This window comes from Rosa rugosa, chromosome 1, assembly GCF_958449725.1.
Source record: "Rosa rugosa chromosome 1, drRosRugo1.1, whole genome shotgun sequence".
NCBI lineage: Eukaryota > Viridiplantae > Streptophyta > Magnoliopsida > Rosales > Rosaceae > Rosa > Rosa rugosa.
The window spans coordinates 20886345-20912775 of record NC_084820.1 but is presented as its reverse complement, the minus strand read 5'-3'; the positions used below and the strand labels follow the sequence as shown (position 1 = coordinate 20912775).

At 38.5% G+C, this 26431-nt stretch overlaps 3 protein-coding genes and 1 non-coding gene across 6 annotated transcripts; 1 reads left to right on the top strand and 3 right to left on the bottom strand.

Moving 5' to 3' along the window:
* Nucleotides 1-177: 177 nt before the first annotated feature.
* LOC133727556 (uncharacterized) lies at nucleotides 178-4032 on the bottom strand. Its single transcript, XM_062155152.1, has 12 exons — nucleotides 3765-4032; nucleotides 3482-3683; nucleotides 2849-2953; nucleotides 2677-2759; nucleotides 2266-2382; nucleotides 1982-2084; nucleotides 1796-1900; nucleotides 1604-1708; nucleotides 1292-1523; nucleotides 1098-1187; nucleotides 837-991; nucleotides 178-560 (listed from the first exon to the last, which is right to left on the bottom strand). Exons 1-12 carry the CDS (start codon nucleotides 3899-3901, stop codon nucleotides 516-518), a joined length of 1479 nt encoding a protein of 492 aa, XP_062011136.1. The 5' UTR covers nucleotides 3902-4032; the 3' UTR covers nucleotides 178-515.
* Nucleotides 4033-12469: 8437 nt separating this feature from the next.
* LOC133723346 (mitochondrial uncoupling protein 5-like) lies at nucleotides 12470-13959 on the bottom strand. Its single transcript, XM_062150160.1, has one exon. The coding sequence runs from the start codon at nucleotides 13691-13693 to the stop codon at nucleotides 12716-12718; it is 978 nt and encodes a 325-aa protein (XP_062006144.1). The 5' UTR covers nucleotides 13694-13959; the 3' UTR covers nucleotides 12470-12715.
* A 3862-nt stretch (nucleotides 13960-17821) lies between these two features.
* TRNAS-GCU (transfer RNA serine (anticodon GCU)) lies at nucleotides 17822-17903 on the bottom strand. Its single transcript has one exon. It is a non-coding gene; the product is annotated as a tRNA-Ser (tRNA).
* A 5364-nt stretch (nucleotides 17904-23267) lies between these two features.
* LOC133727555 (putative F-box protein At3g17480) lies at nucleotides 23268-26431 on the top strand. Of its 3 annotated transcripts, none has more exons than XM_062155149.1 (6): nucleotides 23268-23405; nucleotides 23529-24876; nucleotides 25025-25369; nucleotides 25614-25662; nucleotides 25796-26001; nucleotides 26314-26431. In XM_062155149.1, exons 2-5 carry the CDS (start codon nucleotides 23557-23559, stop codon nucleotides 25999-26001), a joined length of 1920 nt encoding a protein of 639 aa, XP_062011133.1. In that variant the 5' UTR covers nucleotides 23268-23405; nucleotides 23529-23556; the 3' UTR covers nucleotides 26314-26431. The 3 variants fall into 3 exon arrangements, with proteins under 3 accessions (XP_062011133.1, XP_062011134.1, XP_062011135.1); XM_062155150.1 differs by having other exon boundaries at nucleotides 26299-26416; XM_062155151.1 differs by lacking the exon at nucleotides 26314-26431 and having other exon boundaries at nucleotides 23274-23405; nucleotides 23531-24876; nucleotides 25796-26111.

Sequence of the window (26431 nt, the reverse complement as noted above, 5' to 3'; positions counted from 1 at the left end):
GCTAGATAAAATGATGAATTAGTTTGTTAATTCCTTTCTTCTAAAAGAAAAGATGGCGACATTTGGTTACTTCTGGGAAAACCTTTGTGCAAAGGCAAACTTACATCAAGGCAACCCTCATGAGAAACAGAGTTTCATTTCCACTTAAACAGACTGTTTCCAAAAACAAATGGCTGAACTATATTGTACAAACGTTGAGAAATAGAATGAAAGAATCTAGATGAAATAGCAACAAATAACATCAGTTAGGAAGCACAGGAAATGCCCTTTGCTTAACAAGTGGATTATTTGCTCACTATTCGGCTATCGTGATATCACAAATGAATTTTTGCTCTCGCTTCTTGGCCCAAATAAATCATAAGCAAGTTCCTCTGATATAAACATTATCATAACCAAAAGATATCAATCCTGCATACATATAGAATGTGCACCTCTAAACCCTCGTAGTTACCGACCCTTCCAAAGAAGTGTTGTACTGCAAGCACCCTTGGGACTGTACAATTTTTGACTTGTCTTCATACTTTGCTCCTCTTTATCTGCGGTATATTTTCGGTAATATCCTGCGAAGGTAAAAATGACCAAAATACTCAACCTTTGTAACATTGTTCTCACTGTGAAAGTACAGACAATAAAAAACCACATCTATAATAAATGCAGACTTTTCCAGTCATTGTAGTGTCTATGGGTGAGAAAGAATCCAGAGTTCACTTTAGAGATTAAATCTAATCAAAATAGCTACTATCATTCTCATAAAGAGTTTTAGACAAGAATGAATGGAATTAAAAACAGCACATAAACTCATCACTGCAGATTGATTTTCAAAACTTTGATAATACCTCTTCATCAGATACTACAACAATCGAACAGCCAGCATCTGTACTTGAAAATTTGTTTGTTACCAATTGATTGTTCTCGCGCCGCTTGCACCATTTACCTAAAAATCTTTTTGTTCCATCTGGACCAACCAAGCCACCAGAGAAATATGCACTCACTGCATTTAAAAAAGGAATGCAAAAACTAACTTAAATTTTCTTTGCTTAATATTCAGATAATGTAACTCATGCTCAATTTAATTTCAAAAGGCATCACTAGTATACCTGGTCCGAGAAGTGGTTGTCTAATCGGAGATTCCTTGCTACTATTAAGCATGGGTTGAACTTGGTTGAGATCATCAAGAATCACAACATCTGCAATATCATCAACAGGAGTCCAGATGTAACTAATTTAGGGTACATGTAACTTACTTCAAGATGTAATGCTCAATCCAAACTCAAAAGTACCAATAATATACCTGGTCTGGCAAGTGGCTGGGTGATTGGAGATTCCTTTGTAATGTTAAGCACGGATTGGACTTGTTTAACATCGTCAAGGATCAGAACATCTGCAATATCATCAGCAGGAGCTTTAGCAGTATCATTACAGGTACCACTCACAGGAACCATACTCTCAAACAGATCACTTGGTCCAAGGACTGAAGTTTCTTTCTCTACTTCAACAGCACCATCAAATTCTAGTACCTTTGCCTGATAATATCAACATAATCAGTAAATCAGGAGCTACTCATCAAGTGAGATTTAGCAAGATCATCACATCATAAGCTCACCTTCAATGTATTTATCTTCCCTTTAGCCTTCTCTAGCTTTCTACTGTGACGAGCCTCACCTTGTTCAAGAAGATTGCATTGGTCCTTCAGTTTCTGTACCTTTGTCTGATGATGTCCACAAAATTAGTAAGTCAAGACTCAGGAGCCACTCATCAAGTGAAGTTAACCAAGATCACCTCATCATAAACTTACCTTCAATTTGTTTATCTTTCCTTTAGCCTTCTCTAGCTTTCTACTATAACGAGCCTCACCTCGTTCAAGAAGATTGCACTGGTCTGTCAGTTCCTGTACCTTTGTCTGATAATATCCACAACAACACCAAGTCAGGAACCACTCATCAACTGAGAATTACAGGAGATCAGTTCATCACAAACTCACATTTAATCTATTTATCTTTCCTTTAGCCTTCTCTAGTTTTTTATGGTGAAGATCCTCTCCTCTTTCAAGAAGATTGCACTGGGCTATCAGTTCTTTGCGATTCCTATGAGAAGTATATGTAGCAAAGAAGCCAAATTAAAAATGAGAAAGAAACAAGTTATAAAAGGGTGAAATGAAAAGGTCACTGCTGCTTAGATTTTTTTGAGATGAAAAAAATCATACAAATGTCAAACAGTTCACCAAACAAAGTTAACTAAATTCAAGATAAGATTCATATAGCTCACCTATTACTCATAATCAAGGATTTTCTAAGAACATCTATTGTGTTTTCATTGTTTCCCCCATTACCATGTGCGGCAAGGTTCATAATCTCCTTTTCATCGAGATCTAGATCAGATGCCCTAAAAAAAAAAACCATGTTAGAAGCAGAAAATAAATCATATAGTTAGGGATTAAAGTGCCAAATACCATCCCTTGGGCTTTGGCTCATGTGGGAAAGCATGTCCAGGGTTGACATAATTGTTATGTATTAACCAGAAAAGGAGTGATTTTGGCACTCCACTTTCACACTTGCAGTCCACTTTTATAGGTGGAGTGCACGTGTAAAATGTGCAGGGAGCACCAAAACTACTCCCCTAAACAGAACGATAACAACCGATGAGAGAACAACTAGAACATAGTGCAAATGTGCTCACAATTTGAAAGCTGCAAGCTCTTTGGTCAATGCCCTATTCCTTTCTTGCTGCCTCAAGCACTCCACAGTCAATTTATCAAGCGCCTACGGAAAAGTCGACTAAAACTTCATCAGACTTTTCTTCTTTTATGAATTAATCTCAACTATTTAAAGAGCTACAGTTAATAGATTACCTCAGTTTTCATATGAAGCATCTGTTGTATAGATGCTTGTTGTTTCAAAGCTTCATTCTTTAAATTAGCCACTTCTTTCTTCGCTTTCTCCTTGCATAAATAAAGCTGAGAGAAATTTTCCTTGTAAGTAAGAACCACATGAATACAAATTATAAAGCAAGCAGATATCATCTTAACAAGACTACCCTATAGATTAAACATTTCCATCAAACCCCACCTTTCCTTGGCAAAGAAACTAATCATAAACCTCATAACCTCGTATTTCACTTCAGAAGAGTGAGCTCTCAGCCGAGTTTAAAGCAGATCTTTATATCTCCTATAATTCAAAAGAATATTCCAGAAACTGAAACCTTACAAATCCAAGATTATGGTTCGCAATTTTCCATTCAATGATGGAAATGGAAACAATATCCTCACCATTTTGCTTCCCCATGTTTCATAACCCTTAACTAATCCAAAGTATTCAAATTCAACACACTAAGGCCTAAAGCTAAATCATAACTATTCCCTCAAAATGTAAATGAATCAAAAAAAAAAAAAAACAAATACCATAACCAAGAACACCAATTGACCAAAGTTCCAATCTTGACTATTCTTAAGAACCCAAAATCAAGCATTTTGAGAAATCAATACTTCCTCTTTAAGCTCTTTGACCTCACGACGCAATGCCTCGGAATCTTCCCCAATCGGCGACCGAGCCAAACTCGGCGGCTCCGGCGAGATGCCCACCGACTCGAAATAGAGCCGAGCGACGTCGTTCGGCTTGCATCGCTGTTTACACACCGGACAGCTGTACCTCTTGACGCTCTCAAAGAAGCCGAAGGACTCTTGCAAGCTAGGGTTTTGCAGACACAAAACGCACCGTTTTAGAGACCAAAAAAAAAAAAATCCGATCAGAAAATTTAGAGAGAGAGACCAGAACTCGTGGAAGACGTGGCCGCAGATGAAGATGGCTTGGAGGTCCTCAAGGAAGGGCTCGAGGTCTTTGTGGCAGATTGAGCAGATGGCTTTGCTGAAGCTAGAGTCTTGGTGGTTGTGGTCGCAATTGACCATGGCTCTGGTGCCGATGAACCTCTTACTGTGATTTTTGTGATCTGCTCGGAGAAAAAAAAAAAAAATTGGGGGAGGGTTTGGAGAAGATAGGGAAAGTGACTCTGCTGAGCGGGAAGAAGCAATTTGTTCTGGTTTGACTGGGCGCGGGAGCCTCTTCCCCCGGTTTTCAGATTGGGCTTTTGAAACGGACCAACTCAGTAAGTCCATAAATAGTGAGGCCCAAGTGAAAGGATTTTTTTTTTTTTTTTTTTGGCAAAGGTCCAATCCTAGGTCTAAAGTCCGACTTTTATATCCTATGTTTCCGAACTCCAAAAATTGTTTTGAGGGTCTAAAGGTTTTTTTTTGATACGTTTGAGGGTCTAAAGGTTAAAGGTTGGTTTACATTTAGATCATGTTGTAGACGTGGATGTAGAATGGTTGTAGATTGGTCCACCACAAGCAATTGTTGTTAAACAAATTGTGATTTAGCCCCAAAGAGTTCAGCAATTTATAGACCTTATTATTTAGATGAATAGTATTTTTAAAAGGTCTAAAATTTTAGACCATGGTCTATTTTAAAGCACTATGATTCAAAATGACCTGAGAACATAATATTTCATCCTCATTTCCAAAAAAGAAAAAAGTACATATACTTACGTTCAAAATTTCGATGCATGAAGGTGAAAATTTTGGTACTTTGAAATTAGGAGAATTGAAGAATTACTGGAACTGAATAACTTCTTTGTATTGAATAATTGTATTTATAATACAACCATGTTGCTGTATACAAAACGTAGTACAATTAGAACTCTAAGATTACAAACATCTATCAACAACTAAAAGATAATTATGCTAGCTAGCTTAGACTTATCAGCACAATAGGACGTTATCATATCCACAACAGAGGATAAGGACAAGTTAGTTAACACCCCCCTGCAAACTGGGCGACCTTTGGCAGACAAGTTTGGACAAGAGAAGCTGATGTCGTGGTTTGTGTAAAGCCTTAGTGAGCAGATCAGCGGGTTGATCAACAGAGGGTACAAAAAGAACACGATGACTGCCCAATGCAACGCGTTCGCGAACAAAATGGTAATCAAGCTCTATGTGACGAGTGCGAGCATGGAAGACAGGATTAGCAGCCATATAAGTTGCACTAAGGTTGTCACAATGGAGAACAGTGGGAAAGACTAGCGGTTGTCCCAGTTCATAAAGAAGATAAGAAAGCCATGTAGTTTCAGCACAAGCGTGAGCAAGAGAACTATACTCGGATTCAGCACTAGAGCGAGATACAGTTGGTTGCTTTTTAGAACACCAAGAAACAAGATTGGGACCCATGTAAAGAAGATATCCTGTGGTAGAGCGCCGTGAGTCTGGACAGCCAGCCCAATCGGCATCGGAGAAAGCATGAATTGTAGGAGTACGGATAAAAGGCCGAAGCAAAATGACATATTCCAAAGTACCTTTCAAGTATCGAAGAATCCGCTTAACAGCAACCATGTGAGGCTTCCGTGGAGCACTCATAAATTGAGCAACTTGATGAACAGCATAGGCAAGATCGGGTCGAGTGAGAGCAAGATACTAAAGACATCCAACCAAACAACGGTACTCAGAAGTATTAGATAGAAGCTCACCTCCAATAACAGATAACACAGCTTTGGTAGCAAGAGGTGTGGAGCAAGGCTTGCATTCAATCATGTTGCTGCGACGAAGAAGATCAATGGCATATTTTGTCTGCGAGATATGTAACCCATGAGAGGAAGAACGAACTTCTAAACCCAGAAAATAACTCAGGGCACCCAAGTCTTTGATGTCAAATTCACGCCCCAAAGCTTGAATAAAATAGCCAAGATGAGAAGAGCTATTACCAGTGACAACTATGTCGTCAACATACAGAAGCAATAAGATGGTATAAGTAGGGCACTGATAAATAAATAAGGAAGAATCAGCCTTGCTTTGAGTGAATCCAAACCGTATAAGAAATGAGCTAAAGCGATGAAACCAAGCACGAGGAGCTTGTTTGAGCCCATATAAAGCCTTGTGCAGCTTACAGACTTGCATAGTGAGGACGAAGAGGATCAACAAAGCCAGGAGGTTGAGACATAAATACCTCTTCTTGAAGGAAACCATGTAAAAATGTGTTCTTAACATCCAATTGACGCATAGACCAGCCCTTGGAGACTGCAAGACTGAGCACAGTACGAATTGTAGCAGGCTTCACTACTGGGCTAAAGGTTTCATCGTAGTCAACACCTGGTTGTTGATGAAAACCCTTGGCAACTAGTCTTGCTTTGTAACGTTCAATGCTGCCATCAGACTTGCGTTTGATCCGAAACACCCACTTACACCCAACTGTGTTTTGAGAGGAAGATGGAGGCACAAGAGACATGATTCTTAAGGAGAGCATTAAATTCTTCCACCATCGCTTGTCGCCACTCAGGATGACGGATAGCTTGGGAATAACAAGTAGGTTCTGGAGGAAAGGAGGAAAGAGCTACAGTAAGAGCTTGAGAGAGTGGATAGCGCACAGTCCCATCTGTGCGAATAAGAGGACGACTTATTCCATCCTTGAGGCGAGTAACCATCTGATGACCAGGAGGGTCTATAGGGGGTGGTGGGAAGGTAGGGGCAAGTGCAGTAGGTGCTTCAAGTGTAGGCGGTGGAGGTGGAGAGGCTGGAGGAGAAGGCGGGACAGGTGCCACATGGGGAGGAGGGGAAGGATTAATAGGGAATAATTCCAATTTCACAGTGGGTAGAGTAGGAATGGTTGACTGAGAATGAGCAAATGGAAAATGAGTCTCATTAAAGATCACATGACGGGAAATATAAACTTTGCCAGAACTTGGATCCAGACACCTGTAACCTTTATGTTGCAAGCTGTAACCCAAAAACACACATTCTACAAAACGGGACATTAATTTGTTAGTAACATAAGCCCCAAGATGAGGAAAACAGGCACAACCAAAAGTACGTAAATGAGAAAAATTAGGCGGACGTTGAAATAAAACAGAAAAAGGAGATGACCACTTTAAGAGAGGTGTGGGAAGTAAATTAATGAGATAAACAGAGGTAAGAGCAGCCTCAACCCATAAATTAAGAGGAGCATGAGATGAAGAAAGGAGAGTACGTGTCATGTCTGCAATGTGGCGGTGCTTGCGTTCAGCAATACCATTTTGTTGAGGTGTATGGGGACAAGATAAACGATGTTGAATACCTAATGAACAACATAAATTCGAGAAATTATGGTTAACATATTCAGTACCACCATCACTCTGAAAATATTTAAGAGAAGTGTTAAAAATATTTTTAACCATAGCAAGAAAAGTTTGAAAATGAGTAAATACTTCAGACTTTCTACGCATGGGATAAATCCAAGTGTAGCGAGAGTAATCATCTGTAAAAAGAACATAGTAACGAAAACCAGAAACAGAAGGCACGGGAGACATCCATACATCAGAGTGAACTAAACAAAAAGGAAAAGAAGAATGAATTCCATTACTGATAAAAGGAAGTTTGGTTGACTTGCCAAGAGCACAACCTTTACAAAAGAAATTATTATTACGAAAATGGGAACCTAAACTAGGACCTAAACGAGAGAGCACAGAGGATGAGGGGTGGCCAAGACGATTGTGCCAGACACTAGAGGAAGAAGCGATGAGAGCTTGAGGAGGCGGAAGCGAGAGTGGATAGAGACCATCTTTACATGGGCCCTGAAACAATAAAGAACTTGTACGTAAGTCAAAAATCATATAGCTATCAGGAAGAAAAACAAAACCAACAAAATTATCTCGAGTAAATTTTGCTATAGATAAGAGATTGGTTGCACTAAGGTTGTCACAATGGAGAACAGTGGGAAAGACTAGTGGTTGTCTCAGTTCATAAAGAAGATAAGAAAGCCATGTAGTTTCAGCACAAGCGTAAGCAAGAGAACGATACTCAGATTCAGCGCTAGAGCGAGATACAATTGGCTGCTTTTTAGAACACCAAGAAACAAGATTGGGACCCAAGTAAAAAAGATATTCTGTGGTAGAGCGCCGTGAGTCTGGACAGCCAGCCCAATCGGCATCGGAGAAAGCATGAATAATGAATTGTAGGAGTAAGGAATGAGAACCAAGAGACAGAGGAATAGTACCAGTTTGGGCTATGTTAAGAGAGTCACCGTTACCAACTATAACAGAGGTGTTACCATTATAAGGTGTTGGGTTTTGAAGAGCAGAAGGAGTTCCAGTAACTTTGTTTAGAAGTTGGCAGGCTCTGATGCCATGAAGAATTACTGGAACTGAATAACTTCTTTGTATTGAATAATTGTATTTATAATACAACCATGCTGCTGTATACAAAACGTAGTACAATTAGAACTCTAAGATTACAAACATCTATCAATAACTAAAAGATAATTATGCTAGCTAGCTTAGACTTATCAGCACAATAGGACGTTATCATATCCACAACAAAGGATAAGGACAAGTTAGTTAACAAGAATTTCAACAAAACTTTCGAGTGTTTATTGAAATTTCAATAAATATTGGTGAATAGGGTACTTAAAAACTAGTTTTCAAATATATTGTCAAGGATAATGCTCTAATGGGGACCTTAAAATTTTAAATCAACAGTTGGATGATATGTGTGTTGTAGAATTAATATTTCAACTAAAATTGGGACCACTCATCCAACGGTTAATTTGATAGTCCCAACTAGAGCCTCTCCCATATTTTTGATATTGATCAAATGTAAGATCAAAGTCATCAAACTATAAAACTTCGGTACTTCAAACCTAAACCCTTCTTGAGGTGTCCATTGATGTTAGTTGACTATCAAAAGATAACGTAATCTTTAGTTCAATTTTTAATAAAAATTCAAGCTCTTTCTAAACCTTTTCTTATGTGAGGACCCAAAATACACGAGTACAACTCATATTTAATTACTAGACTAACCCCAAATTAATCACATGAAAGAAATTTAAGCACCCAATTCAAAAGTGATCGATTAGATTCACCCCTCCATTTTAACCATTGCACCGCATTATGTGAAAGTTTACAAAGATACTTATATTGGATGATGACCACTAACAGCACTCGTCTTCCTGGAATAGTAGAAAATGTGATGCTACATTTTGAAGATGCTAATCAAATCTTCCATGTTCGAATTATTGAACTTGACACACTTCATACACCATTCATTGATCCATTGAATACGGTGATGCCGATTGTGTTCAAGATGTGAAACACTACCCAAAAATCAATGCATCTAGGAAACATTGGTCATATATGTCAATTTGAAAAGTTATAATTGAGGCCCTCCTCCTTCAACTTTCCTGAAAATATCTTGCCAGCAATAATTTTGGCCTCAGCCCCACTAGCCAGATGCAGTTCATCATTGTATAAGTGTATAAGTTTGCCTTATTGTTACCACTAGCAATTTCGTAGCATTTTCCAATTGTACATGTTTTTGTCATACTGTAATTCTTTTTAATTAGAAAAATTGGACGGTATTGCATGTATCTTACAATTTAATTGGTACATGCATTTGATCTTACATTGATGATAATTGGCCTTATTTCCTTGTTCTATTTTTTTCCAAACATGCATGTATCCGCATTCTAGTGGTCGAAACCACATACGAGAGGTGGTAGTAGCTATACTATGAGAATTAGAGCAGACAAATTAATCATAATAGATACAATCATGAGCCAAGAAGACCTTCTTCTAACTAAAAGAAAAATCACATCTTTATCCAATGAAACTAGCAATTTTTTTTTAATTAATTATAATTTCGTTGATATAACTCATATCAAGAAGGTCATTACATATCTACCCGTTGCCTTATAACAATGGACAGAATAAGAATTCGTGGTGAAACCAGAGTGATATATAGGATTGACCAACCATATTCGAACTTATCACTCACTTATTTAAAGCAAGTCTATAACTATGACCAACTTTTACATAGTTTATAGGCAAAGTAAATAAAACTTAAATAATACCTAGCCCTAAAAAGGTTGACCTACTCCTTATGAGGCCCAAGATAAGGCCCAAAGACCTCATCCCAGTCCCAAAAGGAGTAAGCTAGCCCAACAGGCCCAAGCAAGCTTGAAGCCGTGCAATCTTGACCCAGCAGTGACCAAGCATCGCCATACAATGGATTGCACCGCCATCCAAAGCTGCGAAGACCACCGCAATGAAATAGCTAGGTTATGAATCCAATCAGCCAAACCAACAACTCTGGCCCGATAGCATCAAAACAGTCCACCAGAGCAGGATCCAGCCACCACTTTGCATCGCCGCAGCCAAAAGCCCCACTCCATCATTGGAAAACTGCCAATTTCTATTGGAAGGGAGATGCCGCCTAAGTCTTGTGGATCTCCTCCCTAGACCATCGACTGATCCCTGCAATGGTCGTGGCCCCAACCCTAGCCAATCTGCACGCGCTGCCAAGCAATCCGCAACCCAGACATCCTCACAGCAAGAAGTGAATCGATCTTCCGCATGGCTCAATCGTTGAGACAAAGAGGTGATTGGAGACGACGGAGGTCTCCTTTACAACAGCCCTAAGGAGGCGCCTCTAGAGTGTCGAGAGAAAGAGCTCTCAACTTTCATCTTTTATCTTTAGTGCTTTTATTTATGTGACTAATCTATACTATTATTAAGAGAAGAGAGTTTGTTAGCCAAGATCTAGAATTTTGACAGAAAAGACCTAGAAGATTAATAAACTTTGAGGATTAATTAAATCAGAAGGATAATTAAGACATTTACAAAATCTATACTATTATTAAGAGAAGAGGGTTTGTTAGCCAAGATCTAGAATTTTGACAGAAAAGACCCTAGAAGATTAATAAACTTTGAGAATTAATTAAATCAGAAGGATAATTAAGACATTTACAAAATATATTTTTATTAAAAAAATAAACAAAAAAAAATATCTACAACTCTTTTTTCTCTACCCATTATCTTTTCTCTGCAATAACTACTTTTTTATTTTCTGAGGAAAAAATAATAATAATAAGTTCCTGTGAAGAAATGCTAGTCATCCATTAATGAAACTAGCAATTGATTATAACTTTTCATAAAATAAAATAAAATAAGAATGAGCCTGTCTTCAAAAAAAAAAAAATAATAATAAAGGCACGTCTATTCAATGGCAATTTCTCCGATGAGATTGATTGCATGATTAGATTAGATTGACAACTTTACCATTTTTAGTAGGATAACACATCATTACCATGTGAGTGCTTTTATCTTATTGCGGCTAGGTAGGTTTCTCTACCAGCCCAGCGTAAAGAGTTCTGACCTCGTTTGTTTTTCTTCCCATAGCATCCAATGTTTGTTCTTTGCTGTCAGTAATTGCCCCAGAAGGCTTGACACTGTTTGTGTTAACTTGGAGCGAACTAAAAACTGATGGGATTTTGCCATGTATTGCTAGCTAGACGCAACGGTGGTAGAACTTTCTACGTGCTTTTGTAAATCTCCCACCACAATTGCAGACGTAAACGGAGTAGTTTAGTAACCGATTAGGAGTGAGGCCGTGAGGGACTACTTACAACGCTTGTTTTGCGAGCTAAAATTTTCGTTTAATGAGAAGTATTTGTCAAACATATTACAAAACTTCTACTTGATGAATCGAGAATATGGGACAAGTACTACATAATGTGTTTACATTCAAGTTCAACACTCATCGACCACGTGTAAGGTTTACATTCAAGGTCTTATTACATGGTGTGTTTCATGCATGTAAAAACAGCATCAATCGTACTGTAATTAGTTTATTCCAAAGGAATATTAAAGCCATAGACAGTAAAATGCTAAAACAAGAATGAGTGGCTCATCGGTCTTCCGGGACCCCCTTACAAACAAACAAGAACCACCCGCAGCATATCCAATCTGATCATAATTCCGGATTCCGATTACTGTTTAGACTTTAAGCGACGTCAATTGATGAGAAACAAATTGGGCACACGCAACCTGAAGAATTTGATTCCAATTCTATTCTGAATTTTCTTTCTCCTTCTAGTCTCACTTACGTATTAAACCATTACCATTTACCAGTTGTATGCCAGAGTTTGTACTCAACTCTTGCCCCTGTTCCAAGCATGTGGATCGGCCAAACATTCATCTTCCTGGTTTCCGAAACCTAATTTATTTTCATGAGGAAAATGATAGAGAAGGACAGAAAGATAACCCTCTTTTAACATGATTGATGATCAAGTTGTATGAAGAAAGGTGACTGGGGTAATATATAGTTCCAGACATTAGGATATGGACTGGTGGAGACAGTGGACACATATATTCAATCCAACGGTGTCTTTAGATTATCATACTTTTTTTTTAATTTTTTTTTTATCCCTAATATGCTAATAGTTGAATCGAAATGTTTTCCTTGTATATTCAATTTCTTTGTCTAATTATTAACAGTTATGTGCTTTGACTAATTATTTAAACAAAGATAATGATTCAAAATCGAGTTGACATGTTTTGCTGAATCATGAAATGATGATCCAGATGAGGGTAGAGGCGATGCAACGTGATCAACATTTTTCACGTTACGATAATATTATAGTAGCAAATTCCTCTACTACTAACGTAATATATTAAGATATTTTGAGAAAGAATGTTTCTCACCAAATTATAAAAATAAATTTTGATGCGTACAAACATTAAGAACAATAATTGCTCGAGGATATTGCTTCATAATTAACTAAATGATTCCTCCCCAATCTCTAGGGACATATGAAAACAATTAAATTTCTTTCAAAAAAAAAAAAATGAAAACAATTAAATCAAAAGATCCACTTATTGTAATATTCTAAATATTACTCCATGTTCGTCGTCATCATCATCTTCTTCAGAAATCTTTGAGCAACTTTCTTACCTGCTCCAATGTCACAAACAGCACGACAGTGAAAGGCCCCTGCCTAGAAATTGTAGGTATAAACCCTTTGTAAAGCGCCATTGGCCCTTCCGAACGCACCGTTTTCACCGCGCAGTCCAGCGCCCCCTTGTATGGTGGCGCCGCCCCTGGCTCCACCTTCATGTTCATCACCCGGGTCTTGATCACGTCCACCGGGTTCGACGCTACCGCTGCCACAAACCCCGCTGCGAAGCTCGCGGTTATGTGGGTCCCGAGCCCGTCTCGCATCAGCCCTTTATGGAGAATTGTTTCCTTGATCTGGTCGTAAGAAGCCAGCTGTGAAGCTGTGACGAGCATAGCGCGGTTCACGGTGAGAGACGAACCGCGCCACAGGCTCGTGACACCTTCTTGTTTCGCCATACAGGTTATAGCGTCCACCACGCTTTTGTAGTTACGGCGCTGGGCAGCCGGGAGACGGCCGTCTGCCTGCATCCGCACCATGGCCACGTCGGCCGGATTTCCGACCGCCGCCCCGATGGCTCCGGCGATCAGTCCGGCACCGATTTTTCGCTGGAGCGGCATGTTGCCGGATTCCGGGTCGGTCCATTTCTTCTTGAGAATGTCGTACAAGCCCATCCGGGTGGTGGAGTACAAGCACTGGCGGAGCATGGTGGCGGATACGCCAGAGAACATGGCGGCAACACCCTCTTGCTGAATGATCCTGACTCCGACGGCAATTGGACCCACGCGGGGCGCCGGCGCCGGCGGGGCAGGGACATGAATGGAGGAAGAGCCTCCCCGAGCGGCCGCAGCCATCGCTGGTCGAAGAGCTTGAGCCGCGGCCGGGTCAGGCTTCGGCACCTGAGTCTCACCCTGGAGCTGCATTCGGACCTTGATCAGGTCCAAGGGGTGAGTCGAACACCCGGCAATGATGGAAGCTATGCCCCCTTCAACAAAACCTTTCACACCCATGTCTGATTCTCTTCTTTCGAAAAAGTAACAAAGCCGAGAGATAAATGATCAGAGAATTTGGTTCGAGAATAATTTTCAAGACCAGTTGGAGTTGGGGTTCATCTCACTGGAGACCAGGAGATGAGAATGGAGGCCGAAGGCGATGGAAGAAGAGTGGGGAACGCTGGGCCTCTGAGACATATGCTATGCGAATCACAGAGGGGGATGAGGGAATTAAAACCAGTTGGGTATGAACAAGAAAAGGTAAGGGAGAGAATATTTATAGGAGAAGCAAGCGGAGGAAGAGTTTAGGAAACAATGTTTTCATATTGAATTAGGTGCCTTACGCGATTTCAGCCATTAACATCTGGAACCGGAAGTTTGGAAGTCTCCTACTTTACGCGCCTCTATCTGACCTCTCGGTCCCTCCACACCCCAACTCTCTCTTCAGTCTTGTCCAATAATAATTTCTGAAATTTTTTACTGCGATGGAAGATTTCTACCCTATTTTGCTATTTCATTCTACATTTTTGTAATTTGATCTGTTTATTTGATAATTTAGACTTGAATGATCATTTCAGCAACAAAATGAATTGAAAGTCGGTTATTGAACAAACGGAAAGATAAATCGTCTATTTATTTGATACAATAGAACAGTTTAACAAAATTTCAAATTTTGTGGGTTTTAATATAAAAAACATTTATATCATACTGTAACTGTGTAACATATGAACTGTTCGGATTATGTAGACTAATATAGAAATATGTTAGTCGCAAAGGTAAGTGAATGAGCAGATTCTAAGAGGACGAATCTAGAATGGTCTAAAAGTAGAATGATATAATGTGTTAATTATTACTTACTGGATATGCTAAATAATTTTTTATTGAGAGATTTTACCGGTTATGTTAGCAAGCTTTTTAATGATACCAATTGACCACTTCCATTCTTTTTTGGTATAATGAAATCCGTGTAGTAATTGTAAATCTAATCAAAGTTGTCCTATATAATTAAGGGATATTTCCCTAGTTACTTTCATTGATTTGGTCCTATGCATTTAAGCATCAAGACTGTGACTATAGACTTGCCCTACTCTAATTCTTTGAGTCAATTTCGGGTAGTGGATATGCCTACTTGCTCAAAATTTTAAGACGTCGGCATGTAAAGTGGGTTAGATGTCAAACTCAGGGCTCAACCCCAATTCATTAAATTTCAATTATTAGCTCAAAATGTGATACAATCTTAGTATATATCCTATAGTTTTAGGTTTTCCGTATTGTTTAAGATTTTTATTGCTTGTGTGTAACTGTTTATAAATTAAAGTTGGAGATCATTTGATAATCTGATTCTCAATATATATACAAATGCATATAATGATTCCAAGAAACACAAAAATGTTGATATGTATAATGTATTAATTTAAGTCGCATAAAATGATTTGAATTTTTATGACACATTTACTTATTTAAAAATGACATAGTGATGAAACAATGATTCAATCACATGATTTTATTTAAGGGGGGGTGAAATTTGCACCCCCAAATTTACAAACCACACCCCCTTTTGTTTTTTTAATAATATTTCATGTCACCTATTTTTACACTTCCTAAAACACCCTCCCCCCTCTCTTCCAGACCACCACCAAGGTCCCCCTCGCTCTGCCCTGCAAATCTACAATCATCATTGAAATCACAATCTCAGTCAGTCAAATTGAAATGACGAATTTGCCATTGCCGGAGTTTGGAGAAGAAATTAAATTGAAGCTTTTACCTGTGGAGATAAGGAGGTCGAGCTTCTTCTCGTCGGGATTCTCGTCGGAGACGGTGTATACCTGCGCTGGACGGACCAACCCAAAGAACATTACAGCACTACTAAATTCATCAAAACTTCATCATCATTCAAGATTCAATTTTGATTGTCAGGCCTTCAAACACAAAAACCCACAATCAAAGATCACAAATGTATCACTTCACAGTAAAATTCATGCACAGAATCCAATGAAACTCAACACAGTCAATATCATCAAAAACACCTAGCACACAATCTTGAGACATTCCTATTCTTACCAATTCATCAATTTCACTTCCAAATTTCAATATCTTGGCCTCCCAACTCAAAACCATTCAAATAAACACACAAGACCCACAATCAAAGATCACAAATTTCATCATTTCTACAGCTCAGAGGTCGGCGTCCATGCGAGATCGGAGGTCCTTGATGGTGTTGGCGTTGTGGAGAGTCTTGCTCTGCTCGTGAGCAGACTGGAGGTTCTGGTGGATGCGCTCCAGCTCCTTGAGCTCGTCCTTGACGGACTCGACGTCGCCGAAGAACTTGTCGAGGTTGACTCCGGTGCCGGACGCCGTCGCCAACGACATCTCGATGACGTGCTCGTCGTTGTTGGCGGGTTCGCTGCGGAACCTGGAGAAGGAGCCCGAAAACAGATCGTTCATCCTTTCCTATTCACCGGAGTTTCGATCAGATTGATGAGAAGAAATAGTGAGAGAGTGAATGCGGAAACGAAGATTTGGAGGGGGACCTTGGTGGTGGTCTGGAAGAGAGAGGGGGAGGGTGTTTTAGGAAGTGTAAAAATAGGTGACATGAAATATTATTAAAAAAACAAAAGGGGGTGTGGTTTGTAAATTTGGGGGTGCAAATTTCACCCCCCTTGTTTAAATGTATCAACTAAGATTGAAATTACCATTCAAATGGGCCCCAAATGAAAATAAGAAACTTGTTTCATGAACAACTTGTTGTTAGTAACCGGAGAAGAGACACGTATTAGGATCCAATTCCTCTTGACTGGATTGTGCCTATTAGAAATACCCTTCAAAATTTACAATAACAATAAGAAAAAAAAGTATCATTTTTGTATCAATTTAATTCTATAACTAGAATCAACTATGGTTAGCCTAAGTGGCGGTTGATTGTGGAGAATTGAATTAGGATTATATTTAGGCTAGAGTTTTGATCTCCTCTAATGTTTATGATTTATTCTTGGTTTGTTTTTAAGCCATTTGCTTTAATTCCATGTGTTTAAAAATTAATTAAAATGGTTTGTTCTCATTGTCTTTTGCTTCTAATTTTTTCTCATACCGCGTTGTGATGTATCCAATAATGAACAGGTCGAATCTATACTACAAATTTTAGTGGCAAATCAAATCGAGTTATAATTTGTCTACACCAAACTCTAGTTGCGGCACAAGTTGAACATATTCAATTCCAAGGTAGTCAGTAGTCTAATTAAGGAATGCTCCATTTGCTCCTTCAACGTTGATCTCTTTCCTTTTCATTCCAGCATTAACTAATAGCCTACACACATGCTAAGAGACTCGATTTTCCTCGAGTCAAATTCAAGTATTCAACGTACTAATTAAAAAACCCCTCGGTCAAAAGAGCCGTTGTAACTTTCATGGCTATTTTTTCACCAACATCTTCGATCATCTTATATACTTTTTCACCCTCCAATTTTCCGCTAGAAAACGTCGTGTATATATATTTTGGTGAAGGTTTTAGACTAGTAGACCTCGTTTGATGTCATTGCTGCATTAAGATAGTTGGAGAGGTCAGAAGTGGTTTGCATATTGAGGACATGCAACTAGACAAAGTTGCATATTTTTCAAAGAGGTCGCAATAGGAAATCAATTACTCAAAGTTGCACATTTGTCAAAGAGGTCGCCAACTACACAAAGTTGCATACTTTTCAAATGGCCGTTGAAAGGGACCAAATGCTATTCTTTCCTAGACTCGAAAGACAAATTGGCCTTTCTGTGTACTCCAACCAGCACTGGCTGCCGGACACGTGTCCCCAAGAGTGTGGGAAATGGAGGGTTTGAAAAGACAAAGTCGACCAAGTGGTGAAGACCCAGTTGAGAGGTCGCATGGGGGAACAGCGCTACTCGGGGACGGTTGCTTCCAGAAAAGAAAGGAAAAAAAAAAAAAAATTGACGACGCCGGAGAGATTCGAACTCTCGCTGGTGCTGCCTGGACACGTGTACCCAAGAGTGTGGGAAATGGAAGGTTTGAAAAGAGTCAAGGTCGACCAAGTGGTGAAGACCCGGGATGAAGACCCAGTTGAGAGGTCGCATGGGGGGAACAGCGCTACTCAGGGACGGTTGCTTCCAGAAAAGAAAGGAAAAAAAAAAAAAAATTGACGACGCCTGAGAGATTCGAACTCTCGCGGGGAAACCCCATGTACTTAGCAGGCACACGCCTTAACCACTCGGCCAAAGCGTCGTGTTGGTAGTGAAACCAGGGCATAATTTATATATTAAACCACTGTGCAGGAGAGCAAGACTGCCTAACACGTAATTTGAAGTTTTTTATTTTTCTAAAGAGTTGGATTATTAAGATTATGGTGTTCAATTGAGTGTACGCTAGTCTCAAATACTGGGATTTGTATTATAATCTGTTTTTTTTTTCTTTGGTCAATTTTGTATTATAATGTTTAGTAATGGAGGATAGCAATGGCCACATAGATGGGTGGTGGACTGGGTGGCTATGAGCTATGAGATAGCGAGGTTTGTACGTTCTGCCGAGGACGATGTTACTAGGGTGTCTGCATTTACCGCAACAATGACGGCTGCGCAATGGTGATGTTAGGTGGTGGCAAGATGATGATGGTTTAGGCGACGTACGAGGCGGTGATGCGTTGGTAGCTAGCTAATGTTGCAGGATGGCGGTTGTAGCATGGTGGTCGCGGAGTTCGTGAATCACCAAAAAGTTGGGTCCAATATGCTCCTTGAAATCCCAAGTTAAGAGAGGAGGTCTATAAAGCAAATTGGGAGATACAATATAACTCATATTTGTCTATGAGTAGTGCTACATATCCCAAAAAGTTTTACAAAAAATTAATACCAAATTATGTGGCGTCCTATGTAGATCTACCACATCATCCTTAAATTGATCAATTTTTAGCATATCTAATTATTTTTTATTTTTGAATTAGGCTAATAATAATAATAATAATAACCTCCATATCTAAATATCTAAATAAAAGACGTGATGAGATTAATCTAATCAACATCTCAAAACACCGATCTGATACGTTTTACTAAAACCAAAACTTTTCCCTAATCAGTCAGAATAGGAGGCAAACAAACAATCACAAGTACCAAAAACAAATGCAAAGAGAAGTGCTTTACCTGGCGATGGTATGCCATGAGGGCCATGACCACCTAAGTTGACTGGCCGAGGACCAAACGGAAAGCCAACAATTGGGTGATGGGAACCTTTGAAATTTTCTGATAAAACATATGTCAATACAATGGTTCCACTACATGCAGTGTACTTTTCTTCATCCTCCAAATGAATTTAATCTGGATGTGAAGGAAACATGGCACAAGGAACCGTATTTCAACATCGTGCCATTGGAACTATTAGAATTTCTAGTTGACTGGCCCTTGATTTTTCTGGAGAAGTTTTTCTGAGAACCAAATCCTAATAGATACTATCATTTTTCTAATAAACAAAATATCAAAATAATTTTTATGTCATTTTAATTGTTGGTTTTTATTTTAGATCAAAAAGAATTTAATTGAAAGACATGTTGGAAATTATTAGGATTAAGATGATGATGCCACATCATTTTGGTATAGATTTCCTTTGTTGTCTATTCAAAAAAAAAAAAAAAAAGATTTTGTATGAGAAGGACTCCTTTCATATAACCAATTGGATTACCGTTGGTACGTGGCACTATATGTAATCATTAGTGAGTTTTTGATCTCTTGGGTGAGAGAGGTGGGCAAAATCTTTGTACTGGCTGGTCAATTTGGTTATTCTCTGTGTGCAGGTCCATAAGTAGTAGATATGGTGGCTCTGACGGAGATTTTCCTGCCTTCAAAATCTACCACAACCACTTACTACGATGAATATAATGATCCGTGGTTCAGGCAGCGCTGCAATAAAGCTGAGGCTTTTGTCATCATCAACATTGATAATTTTGCAAAGCTTAAAGAGTCTTTAGATGTAGCAGAGCAGAATGTTAGAGAAGTGGCTGATATGAGACGTCAAGTTCATATGGAGATCATGAGGATGAAGGCAGAAAAAAAAAAGGATCGAAAGCGCTGCAGGCATTAGGCAGTGATTTTACTTTCCTTTCATAGAAGCTGTCCTCACATAAGTCTTAAATTTCTCAATGTGGCTTCAGTATTCTGCAAAAGCCTGGCCAAGTATGTAATACATGACATTCTAGGTTGTTCCATATTTCAAAGTTCTTGGTAGCTATAGTTTAATTTGAGAAGCGAAATCACCTTTTTTTTTTTTTTTCCCCTGAGCAGAACCCGATGTTCTTTGTGAAGTTCAGATCGACTTCTTAAAAAAATGCAGCACTGTATTGCAGTTGCAGTTGGTTCTATTTGAATTCGGTTTGATTAATAACTATTTTTCTAGTTGAGAATTGCATTAGTGTGACTTGGTGCCTTTTAATACATATTCAAGTGTAGGCTTCAGTTTTTCTTATTTTATTTTATTTTAACAAAAAAGCAGCTGATGGTCATACGAATCCAGTACCTACATCATGGATGATTGATGATTGTGCTTGTTGATCTGTTTAAATTAGTCTGGTACTTTAGTGATATTTTCCATGTTGTATCCGTACCCTGCATATTGAGATGATCAATATGACCTACCTAGAGAATATTTGTGTTTTCTTTTCCAGTTATCAAGTAGGTAATCTTTGATTCTAGCAACCGAGCGATAAACTAGTGCAGAAACACACTATTATTTTGAGTGATTTATATCCGGAAAATGGAAGTACAAATTCATCTAAATATCAAAGGTGGTTCCAAGCTCAATACGCACACAAAAACCATGACAACAAATGGGCATGCCGTTAGTAGTAAGTGAATAAGCATTTCGTAGTAGCTAGTTACATACATCCTCCACCCATAATTCCATATTGCTTTTTGTACTACCAAGCATGAATGTGAGTATGGCATTTTGAAACTTGCTGGCATCGTTGTTTCTTCATCATAGCAGTTCTTTTGTAGCTGATCGATACAAGTTCAAATGGGGTATCGTCAACTAGCCTGCATGGTGCAGATACTGCTGATGTATTGATATCTTATAATGGAACTACTAAGAACTTGAGTGTTTCTTGGACTTATCAAACAACCTCCAACTCTATAGGAAAAAGTAGTCTTTCTTACCAAGTTGATCTGACTACTGTTTTGCCACAGTCGGTCACGGTAGGATTTTCAGCTTCTACTGGTAGTAGTGGTTATTTTGAGTTAGCTCAGCTCAAGGATTATGATCTAGGTCCTCGTAGTCTCGTATAATCGGGTTTGCAGGAACTTTAGGCTGTATGTCACCAGAATACATATATTCCGGTCGTGCAAGCGAAGAGCTAGACAAATGTTTTCAGCTTTGGGATGGTTTCATTAGAAATTGCTACTGGAAAGAAGGCAATCTGCTAGAGTGGCTTCTCTCAGCTGTTGATGAAAGATTGTATATGGCTTTTGACCAAAAACAGGCAGAGTGTTTGATGATTGGTGGCTTGTGGTGCGCTCATCTGTATAGCAGCCTCAGGCCCTCCATATTCCTATTTCTGTTGAGAGGAATATAAGCATTACACTTGTAACCATGTAATCAAATGTACCAGAAATGAGATCTCATCATTAATTTGATCATTGATATAGTGTTTCTTCATTTGATCAAGAATAATACGTACATATAAAATTGTAGTAGATTACTGCCTAAAGTTTTAAGCTGTGCTGATGCCTGGAAAAGATGAGTGCCCCTGTAGCAATCCAGAATCTAATTATACATATTATAGGGATTTGAAGAAAAGAACAGAGATCATATTAGCTGTAACTAAAGACATGTGCAGCATTAATCAGGGACACTGAAACATAGTACTCTTATATCAATAAGAATATAAGCTACGTAGTACGCATGAATCAAGAGACCAACCTAATGGAATGGGGGGGTATATTCAGCAATTTTTTCCCATGATTTGAGACTTATATCTCTGTAGTCGATTTTGTACACTGTGAGTTGAGCTATGGTGAAGCTCAAGCTGGAAATGCTTTTATCTAGAATGCTAACTTTTTCTAGAGCTATTTTCCTCTCTTCTTCTGACATTTGACAACACTAATGAGTACGTTGGATTCTGGGATAATTTTGTACAACTGTACCTTATGATATTACTCTAACAAGAAGTATTTTAGTGATCTGCTTTTCCTATTAAAATTGGGATACCATAATCTTCTATAAAAACTGCCAAAAGACTTTCCAAAATCCCAAGCAGGTTGCCAAGAACAAGCTTTGTCTTGTTGCAAACCTCAAATGGTTATAAATAAAAAAATATATCAGAAATTACTTAGGATGCCATACTATCATGCAACCAGATAACAACAATATTTGTTAGAACAACCTTTCACTTGTAGATGGCAAGTTTATGTTAATTATAGTCAAGTTGTTTATTGATTTATGTAACTGAGGTGATTCTATCTACTTTGTTTCTATTATTTCAATGTAAAAGCCAAGAATCACGATGAAACTCTTTCTAAATAACCTCCAAGTAAATTCCAAACTACCAATGAATCTCTATGATCAACTCCTTTTCTATCTACCAAAGAATCACATAATTCTATTCTGTTCTGCATCCAGGCCAGGGGCCATTACAGAATATACTTAACAAATAAGATGCAAGTGAGTAGTGACCACTGAACACTACAATATAAACAAGTAAAATAAAGAAAAATAAAAAGGAAAAGAGTAACTACTAAGCTCTACCCATTCTGAAAGTGACTTCAGAACTCATCCTAGGAAGGAAATGACTTCTTAGTCAAGCTGAATAGCTGATATACATAATAAATGTTATACAATCTCACAAATAGATAGAGACTCAGGTCTTGAGCCCCTTCCATGATATAACATCAACTTGTTACAATTCTCTCTCTCTCTCTCTCTCTCTCTCTCTCTCTCTCTCTCTCTCAAGTTCCAAACCAACCCAACCAGAAAGAAAGGATAATGGAGATATCTTTCTACATCATGTTCGTGCTACATCTCTTCTTTTCCTCGCTTTGTCTTCTCATCCTATGAGAGATATCTGTTTTGAGATGAATATATACTACCAACGTCGACTATGGAAAATCATCATACGGGGCAGTTGAGCTTAACAAAAACAATTTTTACTTGCCGTGTTGGTTGGGCCACCTATGGGGAGAGGATGAGTTTGTGGGACTCAGATACAGGAAATCTCACTGATTTTACTACCATCGACACCAAAAACCATGCTGTTTATGGAACATGGGATCACATTCTTCCTTGCTCCTGGACTCCTGCTGGATTTGAAATCCCACTGTATTTGGATGGTGCCTATTTAGGCCTACATAACACCCACAACTTATAATTCTGGGTATTTGACCCAGAATCCAATTGTTCTAGTATGTAGAGTTTGTTTTATATCCCCATAGCACATGAGAAAGTCAATAGCAACACGTTGTTTTTCAAAAGAAACTCATTAGGTTTTTGTCCTAATACTGTATTTAGAATTATCCAACTCATGTCTTCGTTGGCATTATTTTATTTTCCTTGTTTTTTTGAAAAAGAAAAAGTACAATAAAAACCTAATGGAAATAAATATGTAGCAAACAACATCAGAACTCACAAGCTGTTTCAAGTCTCAGTGACTCCGAGTCTCAAGTCTCCATCGCTAATATCTCTCGATCTCCCGCTCCAGCAGCCATCATATCTTCCCCGTCTCTTGTTCTAGTTCTCAGGTTAAGGACTAAGGTAATTCTATATAGTTAGATCCGATTTCGTTTAACAATTCTCTGTGCACCATTGTTCTTATGACTTTTATCATCATTGTGATCTATTGTAATGAATTTGTTCTTTTATAACTTTTAATTGAAGAGGTTGAAGAGGAAAGGGCGTGGCAGAAATGACAGAGGTTGATGAAGATCTGGTGGAGAAAATCCTGTCAACTCTGTCTCCCAAGGCTCTGATGCGATTCAAATGCGCCTCTAAAGGGTGGTATGCGCTGATCAACGATCCCAGGTTCGTAGCTAAGCACCTCTCCTATCACAATTCCAATTCCAATTCCAATTCCAAGCGTCTGCTCCTTATGAAGAAGCGTTTAGTCTCCAAGGACACTGCTAACGAGACTGCAGAAGAAGAAGAAGAGCTAGTGTTTTCGTTGCTTAATTTATGCAATAATGATGATGATATTGATAATGGTGAGGACAGCATTATTGTCTCTAGTGTCGAGGACATCAAAATTCCTTTTTGTATGAGTCTAAAGACTAGAGGCGAAGCAGTTCATATCGTAGGGCATTGCAATGGAATCATCTGTCTACTTCTAGTTAAATCTTTTCAGGTGCTTTTATGGAACCCAGCAATTCAGGAATTCAAGCTTCTTCCCCCCTTTCCATACCTTCCAGATGATGATTGGTTTGAAGATGTGTGGTCCAGGTATGTTCAGGGGTTTGGATATGATCCTAAATTGAACGAATACAAAGTTGTTAACATTGGACTGGTTTCTCCTTCAGAAATGAGGGATGATGGATATGATCTTTATAATCCTCCAAAGGCTGCAATATACACTTTGAGTAGTACTGATTCTTGGAGAAAGATCAACACCAATGCTTTCGAAACAGAAACCACTGTCCTTAGGCCCGAAAGTTTCCAGATTCAATTCAAGCAAATGTTTTATTGGTTAGGGCATGAGCAACATAAGGAACTGGTTGTGTTTGATAGATACGAGGACCTCATTGGGCCGGTCATCATTTTGTTGGATATTGAGAATGAGGTATTTCATGATATCATGTTACCTGATAGTTTATATCATCCCTGGGTCAACACTGATGGTATGGAACTTCGAGTGTGGAACGAATCCCTTTCTCTTTTTGTATTGGTTGATGGACTTCAAGGTTATAAACCTGAAGATGAATATTCTTTTGTAATATGGGTGCTGGATGAGCTTGGTGGTCCGAAGGGTGCTTGGACAAAACACTTGACTCTTGATCCCACAGAGAAGCCATTGGCATTTTTGAATAGCAATGAGATTTTTATAAATGATTTCATGAAACTTGTACTCTCCTATGACCTTGGTAGCGAAAGGCTAAAAGATACTCTCATTCAAAACACGCCTTATTCTACTCGTTATTACGAGTCGGATGACATTGTAGCTGTTGTCTATGTGAAAAGTATAGTTTCAGTCTTGGGAGCCCACAAGCTCGAGAGCAGAAATAATTCCAGTGCGGTATAGTTACTTAACTTTCTTTTTTTTTCTTCTTCTCCTTTTTATCCGAATGCCTGAATAAATTTGTACCAATAAGGATGTTCAAATTTTATCTTTAGTTTGGAAATACCTTACATTCAGATTATTGATGTTTCATGCTATTTTACAGGTGAACTTTTCTCCACTCACGCACTTTCCATCCGGTCCTTCCATAGTGGACAGAGAATTGCATTCATATTCAATATGGGCCATCCCACCGAATGATGTGTCTTTTAGGATCAAGAAGTTGATGGAAGGTCTCAGGGCTGAGTTCGGTGGGCCGGAGATCAAACCACATATCACTGTTGTGGGGTCTATTCGTATGACGTATGAAGATGTGCTCAACAAATTTAGATCTCTTCCTTCTAAATATTTTCGTGCATACCAAGCAAAAGTTAATCTAGTGGTTACCAGCAATTTTTATCACCAATGTGTTTCCCTACTCATTGATTCATCAATGGAAGTATCCAGTCAGGTATTTAAATTTTCTTGCTATGCTGTTTTGTTTTGTCTTTATTAATATGAATTTTTGAGTGTTGGTATCCGGTTTGGTATACATCTCTAATTTGAAACAATATATTTGATTTGGAGATCTCACGCACCTTTTCATTTATGCACATTTCTGTTTTTAGGTATTAGTAGAGCCTAAGTATTCAATTACTCGGATTTTTCTTATACACTGAGTAGTAATACATGAACTGATTTTTTTTTTTTTCCAGTTAAACTGTATAACTCGCATATGCAGTGCACATTTGGGTTTCTATAACCGTAAGTTCCCTTCATTGTAGAATTGCTTTTCTCGGTAACTGTTTTTCAGAGTTAGTGCCTAGTTTTGAAATGGACCATAGCTGTTGTGCTTATTTTATCATATAACATGTAATTTGTCTCTCCTCCCCTGCAGCTGGTAGGCCATATTTGAGTCTCCTTTACGGGAGTCTGACAGAAGAAGAGAGGAAAATGGCTCTAGAAAAAGTTAGCACTCTAGATAAAAACATTTCCAGCTTGAGCTTCACCATATCTCAACTCGCAGTGTACAAAATCGACTACAGAGATATAACTCTCAAATCATGGGAAAAAGTTGCTGAATATGCCCTCCCATTTCATTAGGTCGGTCTCTTAATTCATGTTTATTACAAAACTTGTATTCTGATCGATATAAGAGTACTATGTTCCGGTGTCCCTTCATGTATAATTAGATTTTGGAATTTTTATATTTTTGTTATGACAAGCTTATGTCTATATAAGTTTATACATACAAAATCCAAACATCTAAAATTTTGATACCAAACACCCTAAGACGAACGGATATATAACATATAACAAAATATAAAGTTAGGTAATTCATTATGCATTCTAGTAGAATAATAAAATTTATTTGTACAACAGACTAAGAGATCTTAATAGGTAATGTACATGCAGGCCTGACCCTGAGATTATGAAGACCCGAGGCGGAAAATGAAAATGTGGCTTCACAAGTCTTTTTTTTTCCCATGTAGTCTTAATCTTTTTCTAAGATAAGTGTAGTTTTGTATATAAG

Excerpts from the sequence above, each read along its gene's own strand:
- LOC133727556 (XM_062155152.1), bottom strand. The coding sequence starts at position 3,901 with ATGGTCAATTGCGACCACAACCACCAAGACTCTAGCTTCAGCAAAGCC. Across the intron at positions 2,085-2,265 it reads TCCTTGATTATGAGTAATAG|GAATCGCAAAGAACTGATAG; the intron begins GTGAGCTATATG and ends TACTTCTCATAG. Across the intron at positions 1,709-1,795 it reads GAAAGATAAACAAATTGAAG|ACAAAGGTACAGAAACTGAA; the intron begins GTAAGTTTATGA and ends GGACATCATCAG.
- LOC133723346 (XM_062150160.1), bottom strand. The coding sequence starts at position 13,693 with ATGGGTGTGAAAGGTTTTGTTGAAGGGGGCATAGCTTCCATCATTGCC.
- LOC133727555 (XM_062155149.1), top strand. The coding sequence starts at position 23,557 with ATGACAGAGGTTGATGAAGATCTGGTGGAGAAAATCCTGTCAACTCTG. Across the intron at positions 24,877-25,024 it reads GCAGAAATAATTCCAGTGCG|GTGAACTTTTCTCCACTCAC; the intron begins GTATAGTTACTT and ends GCTATTTTACAG. Across the intron at positions 25,663-25,795 it reads ACATTTGGGTTTCTATAACC|CTGGTAGGCCATATTTGAGT; the intron begins GTAAGTTCCCTT and ends CCTCCCCTGCAG.